We start from the raw sequence: 12,733 nt of genomic DNA on the forward strand, positions 1-12,733 counted from the left end.
CTTCATTGAAACAGAACTTCGGAGAACATTTCGTTCTTGCTAGGTTTTGGTATTAGTGTGACATAAAATACAATAACGTAATAATCAAGCCAATGTTGTCCATCCAAATGGTGCCAGTTCAAGTTCTCAACTTCTAGATGTCTCTGTTTTATTTTCTTATTATTGTTTTGTGTTCTATTCAAGCTTCTTTCATAAATGATTAGTAAAAGAAAATTCTATAAATCCTAGAGTGTGTGTCTTGGTTAAAGTATATTGAACCATCAAAACGGTAGAAAAAATTAAGGGTGTGTAGCCACCCTTCAGAACAACTAAACAAGGTTTTTCATCCGTTTTCCTGACATAATGATCTAAAAACGTATGTGGTGCTCTAAAAAGGCAAGACGAGTTTTGAAAAGAATAAACTCGGCTCTTCAATTTAATTAGTCAATAAATTGTTTTTTAGAATTCATTTACCACCCATATATGCTACAGGGATAATGGATCGCGGCCATGCATGTGCTGTTCATTTTAGACAGAAAGAATGGGAAGAAAGAGCCCCCACGTCTGAGACAAATTTGCTCTCTCCGTCCCAGCTCTCAGCACAGTGTGGTTCGTCCGATGCAGGCCACAATGGCATGCTTTACCAGCACTTACTAAAGGAAAATGCACTGTGCCGGCCTTTGTTCAAAGGAATAGTCGACCAAGGATAATGGATAACGCCCACAACCATGCGCTACATTTTAGGCGGGCTAGAACAACAGGCCTCCCCTCAAAAGTGCCTTCTGCCTGTTTCCGCTCACATCAATAGGGGATTAGGGATAATGGATTGCAGCCGCACAGGTGCAGTTCATTTTAGGCATAAATACAGTAACGATAAAAAGAGCCGCCAGGCCTGACAAAAATGCCCCCTACCAGCCCTGGCTCACAGGTCTGGGATAATTGATCGCTATATTTTTCAACCTCCAAGGCGCAGAGGCCACAGATAACAAAGCGCAAAGTAGTGAGGTTACAGAACGCCTTAAATAAAATCTTGCGTACACCGTGAAGTGCCTTTACGCCTGCTGATATGAGAACCACTGCAAAAAACAAAAACTCACAAAAAGGCCTCTGGACAGTCATCAGTGGACATCCACTGCCACTGCACATGTGTGGGCGTGGGGAAGCCTCGGGCGGTGCATCGCAGTGTTGGGCTGCTGCCGTGCAAAAAAACATCCGTATCCATTGCCACCTCCTTCTCGATGATGTGAGGAGGAACTAAAATGGGAGGAAACTACAATTATGGATACTGCCAGCCTGCAAGAGGAAAACGTATGCCCTTTCTCCACCACACGGTTCTGGCCTTCCTCGCTTCGCCTTTTTTGGTTTTCCATTAGGTAAAAGTATCAGGTACTTAGTCCCTTGGAGCCTGGCCTTAGGTACCCTCTCCGTTGAGGTTCTATACCTCGGACTGTGGACATAAAACCGCCGACTACTGATTGGTGTGCTAAAATTGGGGCACTGTTCAGAGAGGTTCAGTTCGTCCTATTTTCAGTTCGAAATTCAGCCTCGTCGTCTTCTGACAAGATACAGTGTTTGCTAACTTAAAGCTCTTCTGCCCTATTCATCTATTGCCGCTAAATTGTGTTTGTGCTTCTGGTTTGGGCCAATGATTTGAGCCAAAGATTTGAGCTAAATGTGAAATGACGTCAAGACGCAGCACCGACCTATAATGTAAATGGTACCCAGGGAGAGGCCGGGAAAGGCCATGAGAAGCCAGGCGAGGCGAGGAAGGCCAGAACCGTGTAGTGGAAACGGGACTTTAAGCTTAAGTTCGTAACAATGACGTGCCATTAACCAGGAGCTCAAAGGATCTCCTCTGCTCGTCTTTGGTGATTTTGTTGCTCAGGACAACCGTGTAGTTTCCGGCATCGGATTCAGTGACGCCGCGAAAGATGAGGGCGTCGCTTCTTTGTTTGATCCGGCGGTCTTCCCTCAGTGGAAGGCCATTTTTTAACCTGTGGGGATAAACACCCTCAACGCGAGCCTTGAAGGATACTTTGAAAATATTTATGTGGAAAAAAAAACTTTTAAGAAAAAAAATTGGTTACTTTTGTTCTCCAAGCATTATGATGGATTGTTTTTGTTTTCTGTTTGGTGCACTGCGATAACATACGCTGGCTGAAATCCATGTGATGGCTGAATTGTGTGGCATATTCCAGGGTTGGGTCGGGTTACTTTAACTTGATTACTTTCAATTACTTTTGGATTACTCCAATACCAAATATGCTAATAAAAGACAAAATAAACTAAATATGAATAAAATTGCTAAGTTTTGTGCAGGCTTGGGGAGTAACGGAATACATGGAACGGCAAAATTGATGTTGGCAAGCTGTTTGGATTTATTTTCATTTTGTTTCTGTTGCATTTTATGTTAGTTTTGCCGGAGATCAAAGAGATCAAAGCCAGGAGAGAAAGCTTACCACGTGTTGTGAGTCATCATTTTATTCATATTTAGTTTCTTTAGCTTTTGAATTCTATTCTGATTTTAATATTGGACACCTAAAAAATAGATTGCATAGGATGCCAGTTTGGAATTGGGACTATTATCAGTGTCTGAAATAACGTCTCCCCGGCCGCCCGGGGCGTGCATCTTTTATGTCGGGCGTACAACTTACACAACGTCTCTGCCCGGGTGGCCGACAACTTTTTCAACAAAGAAAAAAAATTATATTTCATTTTTATTAATTTTATTTTATTTTATTTTTTTCAAATCAAACGTTCGTCTTAATCAGATTTCGAAATTTTCTTTTGGTTTGGAAATTTCTGAATTTCGGTTCGTTTGGCAATTTGCATACTCGGCAGCCAATCAGAAGCCTGCATCGAATAATTTAGTGCTCCCGGACTTTCCCGAGTGTTATAAGGTCGCGCATTTGCGTATCATTTTCCAAAGTAGTCGCACAGAGAACACAAGAAAAGTGAATGAATGGTTAGGAATCAAGCCAAAACCTCAGCGCCAGAAGAAAGATTCGAAAGAAGCCAACAAAATTTATGACGCTACAAAACGTAAACGTACATTAAAAGTATCGTGGAAAGAGGAGTTCACGTTGCTTGTAGCAGACGACGCAACCCAAATATTGCATGAATGAAAATGAGTAAATACAGGTACATACTGATGGCAGATGGAAAACAGCGGTGTCATATGCATGCAATGAATGTTATAAGTTGATTTATAATAAAGTTAATTTTAAAGTGTTGCTCTGTTATATCTTCTGATTATCAATCCTTAATACTTTGCCACAATGTTTTATTTTTTGTGATTAGTCGTCTTATTGTGAAAAATGAGGCAGACAACTTTATGACTAGGCAGGCAACTTTTCAGAGTTGTCTGCCCTGGTGTCCGTTAAGTTTTTGTCATGAGTTTCAACACTGCTATTATGCACTGTTTCTATTTTAGTCATTATCGGCCAATTGTGTTGCTGTGTACACCCTTTTTTTTAACCCAGGAGATTCAATTTAAAAAAAGGTCCAAGAGGAGGTCTTTTGGAACAGTTTTCAATTTCTTATCCGTGGTTTGGGATCGCCTCGCAAGTTTAATATCCATTGATGTCTTCTCTTCTTATACTGAGTGTCTACTAAACTTTGAACTTTTGAGTAACATTTTGGTTGAAGTACATGCTTTGTAGGGCTGTTTTCTTTTTGTTTTGTTTTTAAAAAGATAAATCTCTATTGAATAAATTTGTCTTTATGTATTGCGGTTGCAATTCATAAACCACTGATTCATACTTTTTGTATTTTGCTTTTTTTAATGAGGTTTTTATATGAAAAATACAAAAAATCTACTATATTTAAAAGTAATATTTTTACCTGTTACTCTCTTTACCTAATTTAATTTGAGTGTATTCCAACAAGTGCTTGATGTTAAAAAATGAGTTTCGATTTTATTTGTAGTAAATTACTGGTATTTATTAAATTTGGCCATAAAATAGAATGTATTTGCCTGGGCAAAAAGTAATACAAATTTAAAAAATGACTTATTATGGCCTGCCACACATTTATTATTTTTTCAGGAAAACATTTTTAGTTGAACTAACTGTTTTTAAGTCATATTTATACAAGTCAATGGTCTCCAACAGATAGCCACTTAAAACTTCATGAGGAGCCCACGGAGTGGTTCGTAATATAAATCATGTTTCATTGTGATTATCTAGGAAACTTAATTTCTAACTGGCATGATGTTTAGTGGTTGACTGAGAGTACTTTGACCTCAGATCATTACGAACTGGAAATATCATACTGGTTGCTTTTAATGCTAGTCAGTAACAAAAAAATAGTTCTCAGCTTTCAGAAAGGTTGGCGACCACTGCTTGAAGTAGACCAATTTTGAGAGAAAACATGATGAAATTATGAAGTTAAACTGTATTGGTGTATCGCACTCGTATAGATTTTGAGAATTGTATTTTTCATGTTTGAACTCCAAACAGGATTACAGTCGATAAAGAGAATGTTTTGCCTCAGACAGAGGATCCATCCTTCAAAAGACATTTTGTTTGAGTGGTTTTCGAGACGCAACTTACCATTTAAAGTTGGGCTCAGGGTAGGCCGTGTACCTGACGGGAATGGAGGTTGATGACGTACCCCCCATGTTCACCTCCCTCACTTTGGTCCAGGGCTCCTTAATATCGATGAACATTTTTTCTGGGAATGATATAAAATTCAGCGCGGTGATCTTTTCGTTCCTGTTCCATTTTGAGTAAACCTACCGTAGACCTTGAGGAAGGCCGTGGCACTTTTCTCCATGGCTCCGCTGGAGGCCGTGCAGGTATATTCACCAGTGTGTTCCACCGTCACGTTGTCCACCACCAATGTGTTGGACAGCTCCAAAGAGTCCCACAGCTTCTTTTTGTGAGGCGTCATGTGTGCTGCCCTCGAACTGTTACCCGTCATCTGAAGAGAGTGTGAAGGTTAATAAAATGTCTGTACCTTTTTTGAGCCGAGGCAGACTCTTTTTGATGAAAGGGACACAGTGTAATATGTGACCACCGGAAGTTTTTTGTATTGCATCCAAAAACGAGGGCTATGAAGCACAAATAAAAATACAGACTATGGTGATTAAAAGTAAACAAGCATTTTGCAGCATATTGATTCAAAAATCAAGAGTCAGTGTTGTGCCCTTCCCCCTGAGATTTGATCTACAACCTCAGTGGAACTGTTTAAATCTAGGCTTAAAACACACTTATATTCTATAGCATATGAATAACCTATTGTTTATGTTGACAATATCTGTGTAGTATTTGTTATTGCAACATCCATTGCAGCCTAGTCATCCTGGAAGGGTGTTTACCTCATGTGCGGTCCCTTCTCAAGGTATCTTCATTGTCCTCATGTTGAGGTTTTTGAGTTTTTCCTTGCCCTCATGTAGGTTTCTGATCAGGAGATTGTGTAATAATAGTCTGTGGTTTGCAATCTTCTGTGGTCTGTGCAGCCCTTTGAGACTATTTGTGATAAAGGGCTATACAAATAAACATGACTTGACTTGATTCTCATTTACTTTTCCTGACTTCAAAAGCATGCTGGCTAGAGGTTTTAGGGTCTTTGGGTACCCGTAGCAGCAAGATAGCAGACAATCATCTCAGCTCCAGCTAAGTGAGCCTCATATTATTCAAATCTATATTGCTTTTTTGAAAAACGTTTTTTTTTTTAATAATACAAGTCTCTAAATAATACACAATGTCTCTGAAATCTCACTATCGAAAATATTTCAAATCAGTACTATGTCTATCAGTTCTATGTACATTGTTTTTTCAAACGTCAAATTATCATCTTGTCTAAATTGACTGCATAAAGTTTTTCTTATCATTTGTGGTTACTTTTTTCTTATTTATTTCTCTCCCCCAAAAAACTAAAAATAATATTAGAATTGAAAATATATTATCTGACAGTGGAACATTTTTAATACATTCTAACAGTTCTATTATTTTTGCGTATAGTATGAAAATAATTAAAACCTGATAACTTTTATGGGAAAGATTTTTACTTTATTTGATTTATTTTACTGTTTTTTACTGTGCAATCTTAAATAGCTTCTCTAAACAAAACACAGTAGTAAAGGGACACTGTGTACTAATTAACCACTAGATGTCACTGCAATGTATAGTGCAACTGAAAACAAGTGCCACAAAGCACAAGGAAGAATACAAACTACGGAGAATTTAATTGGCTAAAGAGATATTTTTTTTCTAGGTGTTCGTGTTCGTGCGCGCGCGTGTGTGTGTGTGTGTGTGTGTGTGTGTGTGTGTGTGTGTGTGTGTGTGTGTGTGTGTGTGTGTGTGTGTGTGTGTGTGTGTGTGTGAGACTATAGCAGCAAGATTGCAGAAAATCATGCCAGCCCCTTTTAAATGAGGCTCATGTTATGTAAAATGCAAATTATTCTGAGTATTTTTTTCAAATGCATGTTAAAATGATGGTTCATGTATTTTTGCTTATTATTAGTTTTACCACTAGGAGGCACTAAATAATACACAATGTCCCTTTAAAATCAGAAAAGTTATGTGCACACTTTTCACTTTGATTTGTTTTTGCCTTTTTTGCAGTGCAATTGTAATCAGGTTCTTGAAACAAAATGAGTTATCAATTATTGAACTATGTCATGAGCAGATAATTGGTATATACTGATATGGGTGCAATTTGCAGTCACTTTCTGTATCTATTTTGAACAATGGCATTATTTTTTGCAGAGATTAGGCATTTTCCTGCGGCACACTAGACAAGGTCTCACGGCCCACTTTTGTGCCCGGGTTGAAAAACACTGCTCTAGTGGTTTATTGAAGGGTTGTGCTAACCAAAGGCTGTCCAGCATGCGTCCAGTTGAACTCGATGCCCACGTTTAGTTCAGTGTACGCGGTACAGCTGAGCACCAGACGCTCCCCGACAGCCAACCTGACTTGCGCCGGTTCCAGAGTCAGGTCATAGATCTTGTATCCTGCGGAAGTGGGTGCAAGTTTTGCAAGGGGGAGGATAGTCAGTTGGCCTGCAGCGTGCATTGTTCTCCTAAGACTCTGTACAGGTTTTCTTTTCCTCACCCACGACGGCCACCACGTAGAGGGGAGACTTGAAGGTCTCGTTGCCTATGCGAGTCTGGCAGGACACAACGCCAGCGTAGCTGATCAGATAACTTGGGATGGTGAAGCCGGTTTTGGCGTCCCACATGGTATCCTTTCCGTCTGGATGGAACTCTTTGTTTGGATACTTCTGACAGACAGGGAGGCGAATGGTTTAAACAGAGAATAGGCAAGGACGTAAAAAAGAAACCCTATTTCAGGGGTCTCTAGCGTGATGCCCTAGGCTACAATAGTGCCCTCTAAGGACAGCTGAAGATCGGACAGATTGGTTCTGAAAATAGCTCACCTGTGCTGAGTCATTGTGATTTTCGAAACATATTTAATAGGTGATTGACCAGGTCTATTTAACCTTATCTTGATATTTAAAAGGTGATGACATGGCGAAAACAGAGTAATCACATGACATGTTATTTTAAAAATGCATATCAAATAGGGTTTTATGGTTTGTTTTTTTAAATGTTTTACTTTGAATTTTTCACTCACATGTAAGACCGGAAAAAAAATTGTAATCGATAAAAAGTCAACCGAAGTTTAGCTTAAAGCAAGGGTCTTTTTTCATATCAAACAGAGTGCTATTTGCGCTAATTAGTAACAAGAAGTAGCTACCAGCTTGAAAAAGGTAAGAGACTCCCGCTGTAGTTGATGATAATTTATAAAATTTTCTGTGACGGCGCACACCAACCGAAAAAGCCTTCAAGATTTTCAGGATTTTTTTTTCAAATATATACCACAAAACATTGTTCACATTTGTTTTTTTATAGACAAAACATGATAAACTGTTACATGAAACTAAAATTATTTTAATTTGGCTTAGTCAAACAAGTGTTGCTTTTACACTAGCAAAAATGTCCAAATTAAGCAAAATGTGCTCATATGGCATACATGTATGATTATTTTTTGATTTTTGCAAATAGATTATGAAAATTGTGTTTTTTATGTTGTTTTAAATAATAAAAAAATCATAACATTAAGATCGTTTTCCTCATTTTAGGAAAAATTCTGATGACATTATTTTAAAAAACTTTTTTAAATGTAATATTTGACCACAATTTCCTCATATTGCAGATAATTGCATCAGATTTATTGTACTTTATCTTTTTCTTGCAAAATGTTTATGTTGTTGTTTTAGTTAGTAAATACATCTTAAAATTTGAATCACTTTTCTTATTTTAAGAAAAAAAAACTATTCTTATATAATCGACAGATAGTTTTAAAATATTTAATTATTGTCTTTTTTCTGTCAAAACAAAAATCTTTTTTGTTAACATAAGAAACATAATAAATTACCAAAATTATCTACAATACTGGAGAATTACTATTTTAGTTCATGGCAAAAAAAAAAAAACGTTAATGACCAAAATGTTCTGCTACAACCAATCTTTTGATTTTAAGAAGTGAAAGAAGAAAAAACGGGATAAAATTTAGCATAATACCTAAACTGACAATAAAAAAACATGCCAACCATTTTTTAAGTAAATTATTTTTTTAATGCTGAACCCAATAAACCTCAAAAGAAATAATCTCCTCACAGTGTGAAGTGTGACGTTGAGGTTCTCCAGAGATCCTCGACACGGTATGATGACCCGCTCTCCTTCTCGGATGAACACTACTTCGTATTCCTTCTCAGACGGAACAAAGGGCACCTTGCTGTCTGAAATCCCAAACACCACATCTCAAATTATTTACTATCTACTTGACTAATCTTAAACTAAAAACCTTACCATGAACAAAAATGTGAACCGCCACTGATGTGCCACTACCTTCACCTTTGAGATCACTGTACGAGCATCGATATTGTCCCGTTTCATTTACGGTGGCATTGGAGATGCGTAACTCGGTGCAAAAGAGCCCCGAACCGCTACAGTCGCTAATGGAAAATCGAGAACTAGTGGGAGGGGTGCTCCAACGCAGGTTCTGGCGACCTCTGTGGAAAATGAATATGGTTTCATGGAGATAACACAGAAAAGCCGCTTGAAAAAGAGGACGTACCTGCATGTGAGCTCCAAATTGTCGGATTTGTTCATCCTGTGCACACCAGGGACGTTCAGGATTGGTGGGTCGGATGTAAAACGCAGATCGACAGCTTTAGAGAAAAAAAGTTAGAGTAGTGACCGAGTTAATAAATAGGAAAACCAGCCATTCAATGTTCCCCAACAACAGACCAATTCAGATTCTAACCCTAAACCCAACACCCTAACCTGCCAACACTAACCAACCTAACCCTTAACTATTAACCATTAACCATGGACTTTCTGGACTAGTTTACAGGCTGGGGGCATCGTTGCTGTCATACACATTCCGGACAAATTTCAACATGTGACCTAGTGTTCTCTTTTATTGATGTTTACCATTGTTTGTGTACTGTAACTCAATGCTAAATCTATTCCACCCTGGTCATCCTGGAACGGGGATTACCACTTGTGAGGCCCCTTCTCAAGGTTTCTTTTTTCCTCACGCTGAGGTTTTGAGTTTTTCCTTGCCCGCATGTTGGTTTAAGATCAGGTAATGGTGTAATTGTAATCCTGTGCAGTCCTTTGAAAGATTTTTGTGATTAAGGGCTATATAAATAGATGTGACTTGACTTGACTTAACGACTAACCTATGGATGTCAAACCTAGTTCGGCTCTCTGTTCTCAGGCGGGTTAAAAAGAATGTTAACTCCAAAATTTAAGCTTTGTTTTTCAGTATTATTCTTTATCATTCAGCCTGCGTTAGTAACCTACCCTATATATCATACTCACAGATGACAAGGGATATTTTCTAATCGCAAAATATTTATTTAGAAACAATGGGGAAAAAAGATGTTCATGTTTGGTTTTGAATATGTTAATTTGTTTATTTTAGCAGTTTAGTAAATGCAGGTTTACACCTGAACCAACTCACCCCACTATGCAAACTAACCACTGTCCTCTAGCGGGCAGAGAGAGCATTTGGTTTGACTGTATCTAAAAAAGATCATGATTTTTCATAAAACCAACCAAAGGACTTGCTTCTTTTTTCTACATATTCAGAAATGTATGGTAATTAAATCATTCGTGGGGCCGGATCTGGTATGTTTGATATGCGTGCTCCAACCCTCAACCCTCTAACTTCTTACCCTAACTGTCTAGTACCATATACCCTCACCTAACCTTAACCATAAGCCTTAACCCATGAAACCCCATACCACGATTCCCTGAACCGGGGGTCATAAACATGTGGCTTTAGAACCCCATGTGTCTCTTTAGCACTATCCAGGTGGTTCCCCGGAGCTTTTTCAGTGGTTTCTGAAAATAGGAAAAGATGGGGGAGGCATTTTTTTCGTGATGGTTTTATGTAGGAGGGGAAACATGACAAAAACATTCTTAACCTCTTCCAAATGCTTAAAAAACATTTTAGATTCATATTCATTTTTTTAAAAACTGGTTTATATTAGGCCTTTAAGATTTTGTGGCTCCTGATGAATAAGTTTCTTGTTCTTTGGGGTCTTTTATGGCTATTTCAATTTTTTTTGTTGGTGATTCCTGCCCTAAACACTAAATTTAAGTCACCCCGTGTAAAAACAGGAACCTAGACATGTTTTGGTGGCAGGTGGCCATTTTTGAAAACTTTAAAGCAAATTACTACATACAGCTTTATGGTGCTTAACATGCCTGAAAATTGACCAATATCTGTAAAACTATGCATCAAGGTGAACATAGAATAGAATAGAATAGAATATACCTTTATTGTCATTGTTACAAAATGGGTTAACATATTGTGACAACGAAATTGGGCATGACATTCCAGTTTCACACATTCACAGTTAGGTAAAAAAACAGGAAGATAAAGGAACAGAGAAGATAAGGTTATACAACAAGGAGAATAAGGTTATAGTTATAATTCACACAATATTTACACAAGAAATGTCGGCATGTAGGATGTTACATACAGTTTGGTATCGTAAGGGTTTGTGCAATATGCATTTCGTGCAAAAATAGTCATTATGGTGCAAAAAATAGTCAACATATGCATTTGGTGCAAAAAATAGTCATCATAGTGGAAAAAAAAATGTCAACATTGTGCATTGTGCAATGTGTGTATTTAAAAAAATATATACTGCATCCAGGAAAATCTGTCTCTGAAAGGAGTTTTACCAACTGACATAAACTTGGGCAAATAGGTCTGATATGTTAAGAAGCCTCTATATTTTTGAAGTATCCTTTGAAATTGCAAAAGGAAATTTGCACTTCAGTACTAAATTGTGTGGACACATCTCATGACGGGGCCTTTGAAAAATAATCGCACATAACCGAAACCACCTGCTAGAAAATCCATCCAAATGACACTTGTAGGCAGGTTTAATAGGGTTTATGGGAGGTGTATGTGCATTTATTGAGGCTGTTGGCCTTTTTTGTCAAAAAAAACATATCCAAAAATGCATGCATGAGCCATGCTACAGCACAATACGTCCTTTCCCAGATTGTTCCGATTAGCCTCACAGCATACAAATTGTCGAGACCTAATAAAATCCATTTTCTTATTGTGCCCAAATAATTTCATCTTTAAAGTCTTTGAAAGATTATTAAAACATTTATTTCAACAATTGGCATCACTTATCGAGGAAAATTTATCTCCACGTTTTATGCTCCTGTGGTAGTTAATCCCCAGTATGGCAACAAAGTGCCGGAGATGTGTCAAAACAGGAAGCCGGGAAAAAAAGCCCTGGACCCTAGTGCGGCCTAGGTGGGGTTCCTGTTTCGGAGGATGCAGGCTGACCCCCCCACCCACCTGACGTCAGCAGACATTGTGTGGAAAAAAAACAAGTCACAGAGAAACACACAAAAAAAATTACGTCAATTTTTTTTTTTAAGAAAGCCTCTAAATAATTTCAATAAATTTTATAAAAATGAATGAATCTTACCAGAAATAAAACAAAGTTCCAGACAGGAAATAAGAGTGAAAAAAGCCCAAGCCATTATTCCACCGACCAAGTCCAGGAATAGTTTTGGGGAAAAAATGTTGAGAGAATCAAATAAAACAATCCGTTCACTACCAATCCATCGAACCGGAAGGTGCTGAATAACCAGCAACAAGTGCTGAGCAGCAGGTTCCAATGGAGGTGGACTTGCTTCTGAGAGGGGAGACAGAAAAGACAACTGGAGCTGACCAGCCTGCAGGGGAGGAGCATCCCTGGCCTGAGAGGACACCTCCATTTTCACATCACAAAACAGAATTTTCCACATCTAACTTTTTTTTTTTCCCTTTCCGACCATGTATAACACCACTTTCAATCTCTGATTCTGCTATTTTATCAACTTTACTTAATTATTCGAAAAGGTCCCATTATACGTATTTTGATCATTCATCCATCCATTTATTATCTGCAGAGCTTAACCTCAGTTGATAATTAGTCGGGGTGATACCGATACCCTATTTTGGTGCAGATTAGCCATGGAGCCATATATTGCACTGGTGCAGTAGTTGATACTGGTATCACGAGCCTTCGATTGTTGATTTAAAAAAAAATGTGCACCTGAATTGGAATTGAATACAATTTATTTGGTGTCTTTGATTACAACATAGTCTACATTGTTAATAACGAGATTAGACTTCGAAGATAAAAATTAAAAAAAATACTAGGACGGATATCAAATATTTACAAGGAAATGGTTAAAGGATGGTCTAAATTATATGTA

At 38.0% G+C, this 12,733-nt stretch overlaps 1 protein-coding gene across 1 annotated transcript in view; it reads right to left on the reverse strand.

The window, feature by feature from the left end:
• kdr (kinase insert domain receptor (a type III receptor tyrosine kinase)) overlaps positions 1-12,164 on the reverse strand; it is a 36,629-nt gene extending 24,465 nt beyond the window's left edge. The window contains exons 1-10 of the mRNA XM_088349183.1: positions 11,959-12,164; positions 9,066-9,159; positions 8,798-9,000; positions 8,606-8,727; positions 7,038-7,206; positions 6,798-6,937; positions 4,719-4,902; positions 4,533-4,653; positions 1,807-1,973; positions 1,077-1,233 (exon numbers count right to left, since the gene is read on the reverse strand). Of these exons, the coding sequence (XP_088205309.1) occupies positions 1,077-1,233; positions 1,807-1,973; positions 4,533-4,653; positions 4,719-4,902; positions 6,798-6,937; positions 7,038-7,206; positions 8,606-8,727; positions 8,798-9,000; positions 9,066-9,159; positions 11,959-12,013 (1,412 nt within the window). The 5' untranslated portion in view covers positions 12,014-12,164. The remainder of the gene's footprint in view (positions 1-1,076; positions 1,234-1,806; positions 1,974-4,532; positions 4,654-4,718; positions 4,903-6,797; positions 6,938-7,037; positions 7,207-8,605; positions 8,728-8,797; positions 9,001-9,065; positions 9,160-11,958) is intronic.
• Positions 12,165-12,733: the final 569 nt, after the last annotated feature.

The sequence above is a fragment of the Urocampus carinirostris genome, chromosome 12, assembly GCF_059441175.1.
Source record: "Urocampus carinirostris isolate Australia breed hairy pipefish chromosome 12, RoL_Ucar_1.0, whole genome shotgun sequence".
NCBI lineage: Eukaryota > Metazoa > Chordata > Actinopteri > Syngnathiformes > Syngnathidae > Urocampus > Urocampus carinirostris.